Source organism: Oncorhynchus clarkii, chromosome 25 (assembly GCF_045791955.1).
Source record: "Oncorhynchus clarkii lewisi isolate Uvic-CL-2024 chromosome 25, UVic_Ocla_1.0, whole genome shotgun sequence".
In the NCBI taxonomy this organism is placed as follows: Eukaryota; Metazoa; Chordata; class Actinopteri; order Salmoniformes; family Salmonidae; genus Oncorhynchus; species Oncorhynchus clarkii.
Genome location: NC_092171.1, coordinates 33,734,319 through 33,753,785, shown reverse-complemented (window position 1 = coordinate 33,753,785; position 19,467 = coordinate 33,734,319). Strand labels below are relative to the sequence as shown.

At 43.2% G+C, this 19,467-nt stretch overlaps 1 protein-coding gene across 2 annotated transcripts in view; it reads left to right on the top strand.

Moving 5' to 3' along the window:
- The window catches only part of LOC139384026 (alpha-(1,6)-fucosyltransferase-like), a 181,353-nt gene extending 165,641 nt beyond the window's left edge, over positions 1-15,712 (top strand). For both annotated transcript variants that reach the window (XM_071128656.1, XM_071128657.1), the window contains 4 exons: positions 4,419-4,665; positions 11,244-11,420; positions 11,836-11,986; positions 12,184-15,712. In XM_071128656.1, the coding sequence (XP_070984757.1) occupies positions 4,419-4,665; positions 11,244-11,420; positions 11,836-11,986; positions 12,184-12,513 (905 nt within the window). In that variant the 3' untranslated portion in view covers positions 12,514-15,712. The remainder of the gene's footprint in view (positions 1-4,418; positions 4,666-11,243; positions 11,421-11,835; positions 11,987-12,183) is intronic.
- Positions 15,713-19,467: the final 3,755 nt, after the last annotated feature.

Genomic DNA, 19,467 nt, shown 5'->3' with positions numbered 1-19,467 from the left:
ATAAGGACAGGTGAAACAGATCAGGGCGTGACACAAAATGGTGATTAGAGTGTTGACTGTCTTTAATGGTTTTGTTTGGTGAAATATTCTAGTTCATTCAAAGCGACATTTCTTCTTTTCATTTGCTCTTTTTTATGAGAACGAAAGCAGACATTCTCTTGTCTTCTCTCCATCCCTCTCTTCTCTCTCTACATCCCTCTCACTCTTTCTTCCCTTCGTGGGGATGTCCCATTGTAAAAGTACCTCATTCATATTTCATTGACTTGATAAATGTGAAGTAAAACTGTTCTTGAGGCTAATTATTACTCTCTATCAGAATGTGTCGTCAGCACTCCTACTCAGAGAAGGAGGGTCAAGGAGTACAATCTGTCTTAGCCATTTACTCTTTAGATATAGAAGAGTCATTAAAAGGCTTAGTCATAGTGATTTCCACCACTAGCAGTGCTGCAGGTGTGACTGTGTTATCTGCTTTCAGCTGTTGTACTTGTACACCCAACGCCCATGGATGTTGGAACTTTCATTGTTTCCACTGTAACTATAACTACTTGGATTGTTTGTAATTGTATTGTTCAGTGTCCTTTGAAGCTTCTTGACCGGGCTTACTTGTTAGTAATGAGAACAGATGTATTTATCTGACTGATTTAAGAATGGTTGAATGGATAAAGACTGAAACTAGTTATTCCAGATTCTGTATGTTTGAATGTTGTGTGGTGTTTAAATAATAAGAACTGGAAAACAGGGTGTCCGAGGGCATTGGTTCCCAACCAGGGTTACTAGGACCCCTGGGGGTACTTGGCCTATCCACAGGGGGTACTTTAGAATACTCATGAGATCATAGGCCTATTGGTAAAATGCACATGAGGGGGTACTTTACTGGCAGAGCAAAATTCAGATGGTGGTACACTAACCAAAAAAGGTTGGGAACCACTGTCCTAGGGGATACAGGCAGAACCAGCCAGCAGCAGTGTTAGTCTAGAGCAGTGGAGAGGAGAGAGAGAAACCTACCAAAAAACAGATTAGGCAACAACAAATTTAATCCATTTTAGACTACTTCCTGGACAAAATGTTAATAGTGAAGATGTAAACGTGGCAGTAGAAAACCTAAACAGTTTATTTGACCTCCCAGCATCCCTATCAAAGCAAAAAAATTCAAGCAGAAAACATAAGAAAATTTAAAACAATGACAAATGGTTTGATGAAGAATGCAAAAACCTGAGAAAGAAATTCAGAAACCTATCCAAACAAAAACATAAAGACCCAGAAAACTTGATCCTACACTTTCACTATGGTGAATCACTAAAACAATGCAGAAATACGTCAGAAATCAGCTCAATGTAATTGAGGAATCCATAGCCTCTGAACACTTCTCGGAAAATGAAAAACACTAAACAAACAACATGAAGAGTTATCTATCTAATACGGAGATGTATGGATAACCCACTTCTCCAATCTTTTTGGCCCTATAACAAAGAACAAAGAACAAACAGCAAAAACATATACATGATCAAATACAAATCTTAGAATCAACTATTAAAGACTACCAGAACTCCCTGGATTCTCCAATTTCATTGAATGAACTACAGGACAAAATACAAACCCTACAACCCAAAAAAGCCTGTGGTGTTGATGGTTTCCTAAATTAAATGATAAAATATACAGACCACTAATTCCAATTGGCTATACTTAAACTCTTTAACATTATCCTTAGCTCTGGCATCTTCCCCAATATTTGGAACTAAAGACTGATCACCCGAATCCACAAAAGTGGAAAACAATTTGACCCCAGTAACTACCGTGGGATATGAGTCAACAGCAACCTTAAGAAAATCCTCTGCATTGACATTAACCAAACACTTGTACATTTCCTCAGTTAAAACAATGTACTGAGCAAAGGTCAAATGGACTTTTTACCAAATTACCATATGACAGACCATGTGTTCACCCTGCTCACACTAATTGACAAACAAACAAACTAAAACAAAGGCAAAGTCTACTAATGCTTTGTTGATTTCAAAAAAGCTTTTGACTCAATTTGGCGTGAGGGTCTGCTTTAGAAATGGATGGAAAGTGGTGTTGAGGGAAAACATACGACATTATAAAATCCAATCAACACAAACAACAATGTTGCAAAAAGCACACATTTCTTTCCACAGTGCCATGGGGTGGGACAGGGATGCGGCTTAAGCCCCACCCTCTTCAACATATACATCAACGAATTGGCGAGGACACTAGAACAGTCTGCAGCACTTGGCCTCACCCTACTAGAGTCAAATGTCTACTGTTTGCTGATGATCTGGTGCTTCTGTCCCCATCCAAGGAGGGCCTACAGCATCACCTAGATCTTCTGCACAGATTCTGTCAGACCTGGGCCTTGACAGTAAATCTCAGTAAGACAAAAATAATGGTGTTCCAAAAAAGGTCCAGTTGCCAGGACCACAAATACAAATTCCATCTAGTAAACATTGCCCTAGAGCACACAAACTATTCATACCATGGCCTAAACATCAGCGCCACAGGTAACTTCCACAAAGCTGTGAACAGTCAGAGAGGTATGAGAGACAAGGTAAGAAGGGCCTTCTATAGCATCAAAAGGAACATAACATTTGACATACCAATTAGGATCTGGCTAAAAATACTTGAATCAGTATAGAACCCATTGCCCTTTATGGTTGTGAGGTCTGGGGTCCGCTCACCAACCAAGAATTCACAAAATGGGACAAACACCAAATTGAGACTCTGCATGCAGAATTCTGCAAAAATATCCTCTGTGCACAACGTAAAACACCAAATAATGCATGCAGAGACAAATTTAGCCGATACCCACTAATTATCAAAATCCAGAAAAGAGCCGTTCAATTCTACAACGAACTAAAAGGGAGTGATTCCTAAACCTTCCATAAAAAAAGCTATCACCTACAGAGAGAAGAGTCCCAATAAGCAAGCTGGTCCTGGGGCTCTGTTCACAAACACAAACAGACCCCACAGAGCCCCAGGACAGCAACACAATTAGACCCAAACAAGTCATGAGAAAACAAAAAGATAATTACTTGATCAATTACAAAAAAATGAAGAAAAAAACCTGAGCAAACTAGAATGTTATTTGGCCCTGAACAGAGAGTAGACAGTGGCAGAATACCTGATCACTGTGACTGACCCAAACTAAAGGAAAGCTTTGACTATGTACAGACTCAATGTGCACAATGCCCTCAAACTGAGCTGCATTTCCTAACCTCGTGCCAAATGTATAACCATATTAGAGAGACATATTTCCCTCAGATTACACAGACCCGCAAAGAATTCAAAAACAAACTCAATTTTGATAAACTCTCATATCTATTGGGTGTAATGCCACAGTGTGCCATTTTACCAGGTAACTTGATTGAGACACATTCTCATTTACAGCTACAACCTGGGGAATAGTTACAGGAGGATGATTAGGTGCCATTTGGACTTGGAACTATTTCCACATATGACATTTGAAATGTCTTTATTATTTTGGAACTTTTGTGAGTGTAATGTTTACAGTTAACTTGTATTGTTTATTATCTATTTCACTTGCTTTGGCAATGTAAACATATGTTTCCATGCCAACTGAACTCAGAGAGGAGAGATGGATAGAACCACAGCAGAAGCCGAGACAGAGCTGCATTTCCTGACAAAATGTAAAAAATATGAAACCATTAGTGTCATTTCCCCAAATTTGAAACCCTTATTTTACCCTTGATTATTGTTGTTAATGTTGTCCCGTTGAAAATATTGATAATTATTATTTGAACTGTGTTAATATTGTAAATCTCAACATTGTGTGGAAGTGAAACACTTCTTCTCCATGTGTTCTGCTGTTATGCCATGCTCCTCATACCTCACTATGCTTCTCAGTGCATCTTTACTGCTACATGCATCAAAACACCATGCTGGAGGCTCAGGAGTTGAGAATTGATATCAATTCAATTCAGTCCTACTCTATCACTACCTACAGTATCTCTCTCTCTCTCTCTTTCTCGCTGTCTCCCTCACTCCCACCCCTCTCTGTCTCCCCATCCCCTCTCCCCCCCCCCTCTCTCTCTCTCTCTGTCTCCCCCCTCTCTCTCTCTCTCTCTCTGCCCCACCAACTCTCTCTCTCTGTCTCCCCCCTCTCTCTCTCTCTCTCTCTGCCCCACCAACTCTCTCTCTCTGTCTCCCCATCTCTCTCTCTCTCTCTCTCTCTGTCTACCCCACCACCCCCCCCTCTCTCTCTCTCTCTCTCTCCCAACCCTCTCTCTCTCTGTGTCCCCCTCTCTCTGTCTGTCTTCCCCGCCCCATCTCTTTCTCTCTCTCTGTCTCTCACTCTCTCCATCTGTCTCTTTCCCGCTCCCTCTCTACCGTCCCTTACACTCTTTATTACCCCCCCTCTCTCTCTCTACCTCTCTCCCCCCCAGGTGAGGCTAACGACAGAGACATCCAGGTGGTAGAGTTACCCATCGTTGACAGTCTCCACCCCCGCCCCCCCTACCTGCCCCTGGCTATCCCAGAGGACCTGGCCCAGCGCCTCCACCGGCTCCATGGAGACCCGTCCGTGTGGTGGGTGTCTCAGTTGGTCAAGTACCTGATCCGGCCCCAGGCCTGGCTGGAGAAAGAGATCCAGGATACCACCGCCAAACTGGGCTTCAGCCACCCCATCATAGGGTAGGTGGACGCAATACACACACTAGAGTGCTATACAGATCTGTTTTTTGGCGCCGCACCCACCCCACGTCGGCCACATCAATTCCAGCCCCACCCAATACCCGAGATCAGGACAGATTTCTGTCCACAACCCCACCAACCCAATCTACGCACCTAAAATAGTTCGAAAGCAGATCCGTTAGCAGCCATATAACATAAATTATTAATTAATTGTGTTTATGACTCCAGGATATTAGGCTTTTTTACTATTATTATTATTATTAGGTTATTATTAGTATTATTATTCCTATTACTTCTATTAGTATGACTAATATTATTATTATTATTATTCCTATTACTACTCATAGTATTATTATGACTAATATTATTAGTATTACTATTCTTATTCTTATTATTACTATTATTATTACTATTCTTATTCTTATTATTGCTGGTATTACTATTATTATGTGTTGTTGTCTTAGGTCTCTCTTTATGTAGTGTTGTGTTGTCTCTCTTGTTGTGATGGGTGTTGTTGTCTTAGGACTGTCTTTATGTAGTGTTTTGTTGTCTCTTGTTGTGATGGGTGTTGTTGTCTTAGGTCTCTCTTTATGTAGTGTTGTGTTGTCTCTCTTGTTGTGATGTGTGTTGTTGTCTTAGGTCTCTCTTTATGTAGTGTTGTGTTGTCTCTTGTTGTGATGGGTGTTGTTGTCTTAGGTCTCTCTTTATGTAGTGTTGTGTTGTCTCTCTTGTTGTGATGTGTGTTGTTGTCTTAGGTATCTCTTTATGTAGTGTTGTGTTGTCTCTTGTTGTGATGGGTGTTGTTGTCTTAGGTCTCTCTTTATGTAGTGTTGTGTTGTCTCTCTTGTTGTGATGTGTGTTGTCTTAGGTCTCTCTTTATGTAGTGGTGTGTTGTCTCTCTTGTTGTGATGGGTGTTGTTGTCTTAGGTCTCTCTTTATGTAGTGTTGTGTTGTCTCTCTTGTTGTGATGGGTGTTGTTGTCTTAGGTCTCTCTTTATGTAGTGTTGTGTTGTCTCTCTTGTTGTGATGGGTGTTGTTGTCTTAGGTCTCTCTTTATGTAGTGTTGTGTTGTCTCTCTTGTTGTGATGGGTGTTGCTGTCTTAGGTCTCTCTTTATGTAGTGTTGTGGTGTCTCTCTTGTTGTGATGGGTGTTGTTGTCTTAGGTCTCTCTTTATGTAGTGTTGTGTTGTCTCTCTTGTTGTGATGGGTGTTGTTGTCTTAGGTCTCTCTTTATGTAGTGTTGTGTTGTCTCTCTTGTTGTGATGGGTGTTGTTGTCTTTAGGTCTCTCTTTATGTAGTGTTGTGTTGTCTCTCTTGTTGTGATGGGTGTTGTTGTCTTAGGTCTCTCTTTATGTAGTGTTGTGTTGTCTCTCTTGTTGTGATGGGTGTTGTTGTCTTAGGTCTCTCTTTATGTAGTGTTGTGTTGTCTCTCTTGTTATGATGGGTGTTGTTGTCTTAGGTCTCTCTTTATGTAGTGTTGTGTTGTCTCTCTTGTTGTGATGGGTGTTGTTGTCTTAGGTCTCTCTTTATGTAGTGTTGTGTTGTCTCTCTTGTTGTGATGGGTGTTGTTGTCTTAGGTCTCTCTTTATGTAGTGTTGTGTTGTCTCTCTTGTTGTGATGGGTGTTGTTGTCTTAGGTCTATCTTTATGTAGTGTTGTGTTGTCTCTCTTGTTGTGATGGGTGTTGTTGTCTTAGGTCTCTCTTTATGTAGTGTTGTGTTGTCTCTCTTGTTGTGATGGGTGTTGTTGTCTTAGGTCTCTCTTTATGTAGTGTTGTGTTGTCTCTCTTGTTGTGATGGGTGTTGTTGTCTTAGGTCTCTCTTTATGTAGTGTTGTGTTGTCTCTTGTTGTGATGGGTGTTGTTGTCTTAGGTCTCTCTTTATGTAGTGTTGTGTTGTCTCTCTTGTTGTGATGGGTGTTGTTGTCTTAGGTCTCTCTTTATGTAGTGTTGTGTTGTATCTCTTGTTGTGATGGGTGTTGTTGTCTTAGGTCTCTCTTTATGTAGTGTTGTGTTGTCTCTCCTGTTGTGATGTGTGTTGTTGTCTTAGGTCTCTCTTTATGTAGTGTTGTGTTGTCTCTCTTGTTGTGATGGGTGTTGTTGTCTTAGGTCTCTCTTTATGTAGTGTTGTGTTGTCTTTCTTGTTGTGATGGGTGTTGTTGTCTTAGGTCTCTCTTTATGTAGTGTTGTGTTGTCTCTCTTGTTGTGATGGGTGTTGTTGTCTTAGGTCTCTCTTTATGTAGTGTTGTGGTGTCTCTCTTGTTGTGATGTGTGTTGTTGTCTTAGGTCTCTCTTTATGTAGTGTTGTGTTGTCTCTCTTGTTGTGATGGGTGTTGTTGTCTTAGGTCTCTCTTTATGTAGTGTTGTGTTGTCTCTCTTGTTGTGATGGGTGTTGTTGTCTTAGGTCTCTCTTTATGTAGTGTTGTGTTGTCTCTCTTGTTGTGATGGGTGTTGTTGTCTTAGGTCTCTCTTTATGTAGTGTTGTGTTGTCTCTTGTTGTGATGGGTGTTGTTGTCTTAGGTCTCTCTTTATGTAGTGTTGTGTTGTCTCTCTTGTTGTGATGGGTGTTGTTGTCTTAGGTCTCTCTTTATGTAGTGTTGTGTTGTCTCTTGTTGTGATGGGTGTTGTTTTCTTAGGTCTCTCTTTATGTAGTGTTGTGTTGTCTCTCTTGTTGTGATGGGTGTTGTTGTCTTAGGTCTCTCTTTATGTAGTGTTGTGTTGTCTCTCTTGTTGTGATGGGTGTTGTTGTCTTAGGTCTCTCTTTATGTAGTGTTGTGTTGTCTCTCTTGTTGTGATGGGTGTTGTTGTCTTAGGTCTCTCTTTATGTAGTGTTGTGTTGTCTCTCTTGTTGTGATGGGTGTTGTTGTCTTAGGTCTCTCTTTATGTAGTGTTGTGTTGTCTCTCTTGTTGTGATGGGTGTTGTTGTCTTAGGTCTCTCTTTATGTAGTGTTGTGGTGTCTCTCTTGTTGTGATGGGTGTTTTGTCCTATATTTGTATTTTTAATCCCAGCCCCGTCCCCGCAGGAGATCTTTTGCCTTTTGGTAGTCCATCATTGTAAATAAGTATTTGTTCTTCACTGACTTGTCTAGTTAAATAAAGGTTAAATAAAATTTATTAAAACATAAAAAATAGCCTTCTTACATAATTAAGCCTACAGCTGACAAAACGATACATTCAATATCGTTTAGATAATCAAAGAGTTTAGGTCTAATTCAAATTTAAATACACCGTTCCCAGAATCTAAATATAGGCTTAAAAAATAGGATATAATTATTTAATAGTCTAATGAACTGATAATTAACGGAATAATCAAAAACAAATAGGCTGCTTGTTCTTTGTGCCGGCTGTGTATCCATCTACCATGTTGGTGTTTTTCCGAACTGGGGATTTTACTCGTGCAGCGCCTGTTTCCACGGTGATGTTGTAGCCTATTTCCTTATCATAGCCTTTCTTTTTATTTCTAGGCCTACGTCAGCCGTTTTTGCATGAGCTAGACTATCCAGGGAAAGTAAACTTGGCAACGCGTCATATATTCTCAGGTGTGGAGAGGGAACATAAGCACCACATGGATACAGTAAGAGGCAGTTCCCAGCTCTACACTCTAAATGCGTGCGTGGCTAGTAGCCTTATGTCTGCCTCACCGCTGACAGAATACAATTCACAACTCAATGCAACACAACAAGCTCCTTGGTTTTTAAAAAGTGTTGAATCTTGATTTGAAATGTTACCGACCCGCATTGTAATTGTTCTGAACCGCAAGACGACCCATTGAAAGAATGTTTTAATTTTTTTGGCGGCTCACCCACGGGGAACCGTGGATATCCAACCCGATGCAGGACTCTACCACACACATGCATGAGCACACGTACAGGGCATTCTGGAAGTATTCAGACCCCTTTCCTTTTTCCACATTTTGTTACATGACAGCCTTATTCTCAAATGGATTAAATTCATTGTTTTCCTCATCAATCTACACACAATACCCCATAATGACAAAGTGAAAACAGCTTTTGAGAATTTTTTGCAAATGTAAAAATATATATCTTATTTACATATATCTAATATCTTATTTACATAAGTATTCAGACCCTTTGCTATGAGACTCGAAATTGAGCTCAGGTGCAATCTGCTTCTATTGATCATCCTTGAGATGTTTCTACAACTTGATTGGAGTCCACCTGTGGTAAATTCAATTAATTGGACAGTGTATGTCAGAGACCAAGCAATGAGGTCGTAGAGCTCAGAGACAGGATGGTGTCGAGGCACAGATCACAGTCCCCAAGAACACAGTGCCCTCCATCATTTGTAAATGGAAAAGGGTTGGAATCGAGACTCTTTCTAGAGCTGGCTGCCAGGCCAAACTGAGTAATCGGGGGAGAAGGGCCTTGATCAGGGAGGTGACAAGGAAGCCGATGGTCGCTCTGACAGAGTTCCTCTGTGGAGATGGGAGAAACTTCCAGGAGGACAACCATCTCTGCAGCACTCCACCAATCAGGCCTTTATGGTAGAGTGGCCAGACGCCACTCCTCAGTAAAAGGCACATGACAGCCCACTTGGAGTTTGCCAAAAGGCACCTAAAGGACTCTCAGACTATGGGGAAAAGATTCTCTGGTCTGATGAAACCAAGATTGAACTCTTTGGCCTGAATGCCAAGCATCACATCTGGAGGAAACTTGGCACCACCTCTACAGGGAAGCATGGTGGCACCATCCCTACAGGGAAGCATGGTGGCACCATCTCTACAGGGAAGCAAGGTGGCACCATCCCTACGGGGAAGCATGGTGGCACCATCTCTACAGGGAAGCATGGTGGCACCATCCCTACAGGGAAGCATGGTGGCACCATCCCTACAGGGAAGCATGGTGGCACCATCCCTACGGTGAAGCATGGTGGAACCATCCCTACAGGGAAGCATGGTGGTGGCAGCATCATGTTTTTCAGTGGCAGGGACTGGGAGACTAGTCAGGATGGAGGGAAAGGTGAATGGAGCAAATTACATAGACACCTTGATGAAAACCTGCTCCAGAGCGCTCAGGACCTCAGACTGGGGCGAAGGTTCACCTTCCAACAGGACAATGACCCTAAGCACACAGCCAAGACAATGCAGGAGTGCCTTCAGGACAAGTCTCTGAATGTACTTGAGTGGCCAAGCCAGAGCCTGGACTTGAACCTGATCAAACATCTCTGGAGAGACCTGAAAATAGCTGTGCAGCAACGCTCCCCATTCAACCTGACAGAGCTTGAAAGGATCTGCAGAGAAGAATGGGAGAAACCCCAAATATAGGCGTACCAATCTTGTAGCGTTATACCCAAGAAGTCTCGAGGCTGTAATCACTGCCAAAGGTGCTTCAACAAAGTACTGAATAAAGGGTCTGAATAGTTATGTTAATGTGATATTTCAGTTTTGTATTTTTAATAAATTTGCAAAAATTTATATAAAACAGGTTTTGCTTTGTCATTATGGGTATTGAGTGTAGTAGATTGGTGAGGGAAAAAAACTATTTAATCAATTTTAGAATAATGCTGTAATGTAACAAAATGTGGAAAAAGTCAAGGGGTCTGAATACCTTCAGAATGCCCTGTATGTACACCGTTCTTTTTTGTCCCTGTCTTTATCTATTTATTTTTCTATATACTTCTCTCTCTCCCAAGGGAAACACCTGCACACACAAGCACACACACACACACACACACACACACACACACACACACACACACACACACACACAAGCACACACACACACACACACACACACACACACCACATTCTCTTCATCTCTCTCTATCTCCACTGAGTGATGCGATTGAAATGTGAAAGCAGCTCTTTTCCCTTTATGTTGTGGGAGGGAGGGAGGGTGCAGGTAGAATGCTGTGAAGTGCTGGGTTGTCTGTCTCCGTGGTTTGTAGTAAGCAGTGGAATCTCTTCTCAGACCTTCTCAGGAAGTAACAAACTATAAGGAGTGTAAATACATGTACCCCTACTGTGCAGAAGGCTATGGCTACATCCCAATATTCTGAACTGAGGGAGACATTTAAGAGCATTGGGACCAAGTCTTTGATGCCTGAGCTCTATAGGGCTTGTAGATAGACTGGTGTGAACTGAGAGGCCAGTTGAAAGGGCTGAATAGGCAGATCTCCAAAGACCTGCACTGCTCTTAACAATGTGATTCCTGTGTGTGAGAGAGAGAGAGACCTGTAAAGAGAGGGAGAGAGTCAGACAGAGAGAGATGAAGAAAAAGAGGGAGGGAGGGAGGGAGGGAGGGAGGGAGGGAGGGAGGGAGGGAGGGATGCTCCAGCCACTCTCCACACAACCCACTCTATCTACCATCCATCACTTTAGGAGAGGAGCGCTCTGATTCACACACACACACACACACACACACACACACACACACACACACACACACACACACACACACACACACACACACACACACACACACACACACACACACACACACACACACACACACACACACACACACACACACACACACACACACACACACACACACACACACACACACACTCTCCTAACCCAAGTCCTCTGACCCATCTCCTTTGTGTGTCCTCTCCTGTAGGGTCCATGTGCGACGGACAGATAAAGTGGGGACAGAGGCAGCCTTCCACCCTATAGAGGAGTACATGGTTCATGTAGAAGACCACTTCCAACATCTGGCTAGACGCATGCTGGTGAACAAGAAGAGAGTCTACCTGGCCACCGACGACCCCGCACTACTAAAGGAGGCCAAGGCTAAGTACGAATGCCTGGCTGTGTGTGTGTGTGTGTGTGTGTGTGTGTGTGTGTGTGTGTGTGTGTGTGTGTGTGTGTGCCACTGGCAGTGTGTGTGTGTGTGTGTCTGCAGGAAGGTATTATGTTATAAATGTACTGACTATGACTGAGATATGAAGTTGTCTCAGCTAACTATCTGAAGATGAAATGGCTCTGGATAAGAGCGTCTGCTAAATGACTAACATGGACATGTATTGTGGATATGTTTGTGTGTATGACGGAAAGCTATATTTGATGTGTGTTAATATCAGTTTAGTGTTATGATAAAGTACTAAGGACACAGGAACAAATTACACTCTCACGTTGCCTTATTCACGTTGATATCTGTATGATACTTTAGGCAGTCTATATCTGACTGCCTCGGTCTGTGTGTGTCTCAGGTACCCAGACTATGAGTTCATCAGTGATAACTCCATCTCGTGGTCTGCGGGGCTACATAACCGCTACACTGAGAATTCACTGAGAGGAGTCATCCTGGACATTCACTTCCTGTCACAGACCAACTTCCTGGTCTGCACCTTCTCCTCACAGGTGACCTTTAACCTCTCACCTTCTCTTCCACTCTCATCCACTGTTTTTCCTGTCTCCCACTGATCAGGGATCATTAAGGACCCTACTATAACCTATGTGGTCCTGCAGGTTTTCATGCAGAATATATAAATAACAGAGGTGATAGAATTCCCTGGTATTCAGACCTATAAATTGTTATGATTGTTGTGTTCCTCCAGGTGTGTCGTGTGGCATATGAGATCATGCAGACCCTCCATCCGGACGCCTCGTCTCACTTCCACTCCCTGGATGACATCTACTACTTTGGTGGCCAGAACGCCCACAACCAGCTAGCCGTGTATGCCCACCAGCCCCGCAGCCCCGACGACATCCCCCTGGAGCCCGGCGACCTGATCGGGGTGGCGGGGAACCACTGGGACGGAAACTCCAAAGGCATCAACCGCAAGACGGGCCGTACCGGCCTCTACCCGTCCTACAAGGTGAAGGAGAAGATCGAGACCATCAAGTATCCTACGTACCCCGAGGCAGACAAGATGCTGAATCAGTAGAGAGAGACTGAGATGCAGACTGAGAGGCAGACTGAGATACAGACTGAGATGCAGACTGAGGTACAGACTGAAATGCAGACTGAGTTGCAGACTGAGATACAGACTGAGCTGCAGACTGAGCTGCAGACTGAGCTGCAGACTGAGGTGCAGACTGAGTGCAGACTGAGGTGCAGACTGAGTTGCAGACTGAGATACAGACTGAGATACAGACTGATATGCCGACTGAGATGCCGACTGAGATGCCGACTGAGATGCCGACTGAGATGCCGACTGAGTTGCAGACTGATATACAGACCGATATGCCGACTGATAGGCCGACTGAGATGCAGACTGAGTTGCAGACTGAGATGCAGACTGCAATGCAGACTGAGATGCAGACTGAGATGCAGACTGAGAGACATACTGAGATGCAGACTGATATGCAGACTGAGTCGCAGACTGAGGACAGACCCGAGATACAGACCTGAGATGCAGACTGAGAGGCGGACTGAGAGGCGGACTGAGATACAGACTGAGATACAGACTGAGATGCAGACTGAGATGCAGACTGATATGCAGACTGATATGCAGACTGAGATGCAGACTGAAGTACAGACTGAGATGCAGACTGAGATGCAGACTGAGATGCAGACTGAGATGCTGACTGAGATGCAGACTGCGATGCAGACTGAGATGCAGACTGAGATGCAGACTGAAATGCAGACTGATATGCAGACTGATATGCAGACTGAGATACAGACCTGAGATGCAGACTGAGAGACAGACTGAGATACAGACGCACACTGCTCACTTATGAGAGGAGAGAGACCCTCAGCCCGGTAGAGGGGACGAGGAGGAAAGCACTTTGAACGAGTGGTGGTGTTTGGCGGTGGAAGGGTTTGCGTGTGTGAGTGTGTTCATGCTTGCTTGCATGTGTGCGCGTGCGTGAGTGACAGAGGAGTATCTACAGGGTATCTGACGTACTCCTCACCCTCCTGACCCTCGGGGACTAGGACCCTCCAGTGGATCCCTCCATCAGGATGGTTAATAAGACAACAATGAACGAATGAATGAACGACAAGAAGAAATACACGAAGGATAGCACTCCGGTGGAATGATGAAGGGATCGTCCAATCGCAGCTCTTTATTTAAATAATAATTGAGAAACCTCAGAATGATGACTGAAACAAAGAATTATAAAGAGAACCAATTGTGAACTACAAGAACCAACAAACAAACTCTTGACTTTCTCCTCTCCTCCTGTGCTGTTCTCTTCTCTGTTCTCTTCTCTGTTCTGTTCTCTTCTCTGTTCTCTTCTCGTCTCTGTTCTCTTCTGTTCTCTTCTCTGTTCTCTGTTCTGTTCTCTTCTCTGTTCTCTTCTCTGTTCTCTTCTCTGTTCTCTGTTCTGTTCTCTTCTCTGTTCTCTTCTCTGTTCTATTCTCTGTTCTATTCTCTGTTCTATTCTCTGTTCTATTCTCGTCTCTGTTCTCGTCTCTGTTCTCTTCTCTGTTCTATTCTCTGTTCTATTCTCTGTTCTATTCTCGTCTCTGTTCTCTTCTCTGTTCTCTTCTCTGTTCTATTCTCGTCTCTGTTCTCTTCTCTGTTCTCTTCTCTGTTCTCTTCTCTGTTCTCTTCTCTGTTCTATTCTCTGTTCTATTCTCGTCTCTGTTCTCGTCTCTGTTCTCGTCTCTGTTCTCTTCTCTGTTCTCTTCTCTGTTCTATTCTCTGTTCTATTCTCTGTTCTATTCTCGTCTCTGTTCTCTTCTCTGTTCTCTTCTTTGTTCTCTTTGTTCTCTTCTCTGTTCTCTTTGTTCTCTTTGTTCTCTCTGTTCTCTCTGTTCTCGTCTCTGTTCTCGTCTCTGTTCTCGTCTCTGTTCTCTTAGTTCTCTTCTCTGTTCTCTTCTCTGTTCTATTCTCTGTTCTATTCTCGTCTCTGTTCTCGTCTCTGTTCTCGTCTCTGTTCTCTTCTCTGTTCTCTTCTCTGTTCTATTCTCTGTTCTATTCTCTGTTCTATTCTCGTCTCTGTTCTCTTCTCTGTTCTCTTCTTTGTTCTCTTTGTTCTCTTCTCTGTTCTCTTTGTTCTCTTTGTTCTCTCTGTTCTCTCTGTTCTCGTCTCTGTTCTCGTCTCTGTTCTCGTCTCTGTTCTCTTAGTTCTCTTCTCTGTTCTCTTCTCTATTCTCTTCTCTGTTCTCGTCTCTGTTCTCGTCTCTGTTCTCTTTGTTCTCTTTGTTCTCGTCTCTGTTCTCTTCTCTGTTCTCTTCTCTTCTTGTGGACTGCATCGACCTCCCATTCTTGTTGTAGCCAAATGTTTTCTTCCTTCCTTCTGTCCTTCCTGCCTCTCATTCCTCTCCTCCTTTCCCTCCTTTCTTCACTCACTCCATTTCAATTTACCCCAACTTATGCATCTTTTCTTTTCCACTCCACATTGTGCTTTTGGATAAGTGATTTTAATATTTTAATATTTGTTGTTGGTGTGTGTGTGAGAGCATGCTCCTGTGTGAGCATTCGAGCGTATGAGTGTGTGTGTGTTGTGAGTCCAAATATGGTGCCTACAAAGGAAAATGGCTTCTGTACGTCTTGTCTCCAAATGTCTCTGTTAGAGTGTCAAAGTGACGTCAGCGCCATAAGGACTCAGGCCTTGCCATACAGATACTGTACATGCAGAATACTGTACATGCAGAATACAACATATGCATAATTATGTACATGCAGAATACTATACATGCAGAATACTGTACATGCAGAATACTGTACATGCAGAATACAACATATGCAGAATTCTGTACATTCAGAATACTACATGCAGAATACTACATGCAGAATACTACATGCAAAATACTGTGCATGCGAAATACAACATATGCAGAATACTACATGCATAATTCAGTATATGCAGAATACTGTACATGCAGAATCCTGTATATGCAGAATACAGCATATGCAGAATACTACATGCAGAATATTGTACACTCCAGTCCGGACTCATTTAACTACGTCTTACTCATATTCTGTTCTTAATGTCATTTTTTAAAACTTTTTTAATATTATTGAATTCTAAAGGAAAACAGAAGAACGAAAATCTACATTTTAAATGATTACGAACAATGATTATCAACAAATAATGAAAAAACAATTGATGAAGATAATGATGCCCACCATGAAGCAATGCTAATATTGAAGTTGCTGGGCATTGTCTTTGAATAAAATCAGATGAAATCAACTGATCGGCTCAACTTGTTTGTGTCTCTGTGTGTCTGTACCCACAATCCACTCAAATGCCTTGTTGTTCAGAGTAGTTGTATAGATGCTCACACACATTGTACCTCCTTGATTATTGCAGCCACGTTAAAAATAAATCAAACTCTATTTGTCACATGAGCCGAATTCAACAGGTGTAGTAGACCTTACAGTGAAATGCTTACTTACAAACCCCTTAACCAACAGCGCAGTTCAAGAAAAAGTTAAGAAAATATTTACCAAATAAACTAAAGTAAAAAATTATAAAAGGTAACACAATAACATAACAATAACGAGGCTATAAACAGGGGGTACCGATACTGAGTCAGTGTGGATGGTACAGGTTACTTGAGGTCTTTTGTACATGTAGGTAGGGGTGAAGTGACTATGCATAGATAATAAACAGCGAGCAGCAGCAGTGTACAAAACAAATGGGGGGAGAGGGGGGGGGGGTCAATGTAATAGTCCGATAGCCATTTGATTCATTGTTCAGCAGTCATAGCTTGGGGGTAGAAGCTGTTAAGGAGCCTTTTGGTGGTAGACTTGGCGCTCCTGTACCGCTTGCCGTGCGGTAGCAGAGAGAACAGTCTATGACTTGGAGCACAGCTGGTTAGGAGCACGTAAAACGGCAGCCACCCCTCCAGCGCCATTCCTTGTGTTTACTTTAAGAACAATGTGTTATTCAAATACATAGAGAACGTGTCATTACCAGCTGCACTGTCAAACTGCCTTTTGACAGGCTATTGGTGAGCCTGTGAAGCTTTGTGTGAGTGGTAATTTGTCTGGGTACGTGTGTATCCAGACAGAGAAAGAGAGTGAAAGAGAGGGGTAATTGTTGCTCTTTTCTGTCAACAAGCAAAAGCAAATTAGGTCTTCAGTGACAGTCCCAGAATGACCAATCAAAAGAAGAGATCTCTCACTCTCCATCCTCACCCTGTCTCTCTCCATCAACCGCCCCCCAGCGCTCACTCTCTTCCTCCCTCCCCCATAGGTGTTTACCAGAGAGAGTTAGCTTCCGTTCTCTTATTTTTTTAAGAAAAGCCAGAGGCCACGAGAAGGTTACTTTAATTAAACCCCACAGAGAGACATGATGAGTGAGCAGCGTGTCTTAAACTCACATTTAAACAGTCTCTTTGCTCAATTATTCTGCTAATTAACCACCACAGAGCTGTTCTCTCTCACAGAAAGAAGGGAGAAACAGAGACAATCTGGCAGCTTCATTTTCTCATTCTCTTCTTGATTAATTTGTTCTTCTCTGTCTTGGTCAGTGATAAACATGGTGATGCCCCTGTGTGTGTTTCAGAGGACTATGACACCAATGTTAATGAGACTGGCCAGACTGGCAGCTGGTATGCTCCCTCTGTCTGCAGTATGCCCACACACCTAGCTATCTCACACAGCAAATGGAACAACCAGGCTGATTCCAATTTGAGATCGATGTTCCTTCTAAAGGCCCTGCAGGCTATCATATTATGTGAGGCGGATGCAATATATCCATGGTAGTAGCAATATGACTCCTATGTTCAAGTGTTCATGTACAGTGGATGTACCACCTAGGGCATTTTGGTAGTTGGAACATGAAACCTCTGTCAGTGACATCAATAGCCATCATTAGATCTCTTAGTACCATACCAGCTCTGTCAAGGACATCACCACCGTCACTCCACTGGTATATAACAGATCACCTCAGGCCCATTACAACACAGCTGGTGACATCAGTGTCTGAGGCTGGATCACTCCTTGTCACGTTCTGACCATAGTTATTTTGTATTTTCTTTGTTTTAGTGTGGTCAGGGCGTGAGTTGGGTGGGCAGTCTATGTTTTCTGTTTCTATGTGGGGTTTCTTGTTTGGCCTGATATGGTTCTCAATCAGAGGCAAGTGTTAGTCATTGTCTCTGATTGGGACCCATATTCAGGTAGCCTGTTTTCTGTTGGGGTTTGTGGGTGGTTGTTTTCAGTCTTTGTGTGGCTGCACCAGATAGAACTGTTTCGGTTTTCACTTTTGTTGTTTTGTAATTTGAAGTGTTCAGTTTTTTGATTATTTATTAAATTAAGATGAATACTAACCACGCTGCTCTTTGGTCCTCTCCTTCTTCCACCCAAGACAACCATTACAAGATGAATACTAACCACGCTGCGCTTTGGTCCTCTCCTTCTTCCACCCTAGACAACCGTTACACTCCTGTTGTTCTCTCTCTGAGCCCTGGTCCTCCTCATCTCCCCTCTTCCTCCTCTTCCTCCTCCTCTTTTCAGAATGGGCCATTAATTAGTGTCTGAGGTTGCAGCAGGATGACATAGTGTTAGTGATTTAGTGTCTGAGGTTGCAGCAGGATGACATAGTGTTAGTGATTTAGTGTCTGAGGTTGCAGCAGGATGACACAGTGTTAGTGATTTAGTGTCTGAGGTTGCAGCAGGATGACAGAGCGTTAGTGATTTAGTGTCTGAGGTTGCAGCAGGATGACATAGTGTTAGTGATTTAGTGTCTGAGGTTGCAGCAGGATGACATAGTGTTAGTGATTTAGTGTCTGAGGTTGCAGCAGGATGACATAGTGTTAGTGATTTAGTGTCTGAGGTTGCAGCAGGATGACATAGTGTTAGTGATTTAGTGTCTGAGGTTGCAGCAGGATGACATGGTGTTAGTGATTTAGTGTCTGAGGTTGCAGCAGGATGACATGGTGTTAGTGATTTAGTGTCTGAGGTTGCAGCAGGATGACATAGTGTTAGTGATTTAGTGTCTGAGGTTGCAGCAGGATGACAGAGCGTTAGTGATTTAGTGTCTGAGATTGCAGCAGGATGACAGAGCGTTAGTGATTTAGTGTCTGAGGTTGCAGCAGGATGACATAGTGTTAGTGATTTAGTGTCTGAGGATGCAGCAGGATGACATAGTGTTAGTGATTTAGTGTCTGAGGTTGCAGCAGGATGACATAGTGTTAGTGATTTAGTGGCTGCATCGCTACACTGGCGGCAGGAGAGGGATTGCAGCGTGACTCCTATCACTTCACGTCACACATCCTTACTTTTATACCCAGCTCTCCACCTCTCCAGCCATCCCCTCATCTTCCTAACCTCATCCCCTCATCCTTCTAACCTCATCCTCCTAACCTCATCTCCTCATCCTCCTAACCTCATCCCCTCATCCTCCTAACCTCATTCCCTCATCCTCCTAACCTCATCCCCTCATCTTCCTAACCTCACCCTCATAACCTCATCCCCTCATCCTCCTAACCTCACCCCCTTATTGTCTTAACCTCATCCCCTCATCCTCCTAGCCTCATCCCCTCATCCTCCTAGCTTCATCCTTCTAACCTCATCCCCTCATCTTCCTAACCTCACCCCCTCATCCTCCTAGCCTCACCCCTCATCCTTCGAACCTCATCCCATATTCCCTATTCCTCCTCTATTATGCAGCAGGAGGATGCTACTCTCACTATGTGTTGTTAAACAGGTTGTGTGTGTGTGTGTGTGAGTGAGAGTGAGACAGTGAAACGCAACAGTGATTTTAATGTTCATAGTGATGTGTATACTCTCTCTGTCTTTAACAAGGTCCATAGTGTAACGTCTGCTTCCAACTCACACTCTCAAACACATAGACCCCCTGAATGCAGCTCACTCTCCAGATCCCAATCACCTGTTCACTCACCTGTATGTCATTATCACACACTATTTAGTTCAGTTCTTTGCACCCCATCATTGTGAGGTATTGTTTGTTTTGTTACACATTCTAGTCGGAGCGCTGTT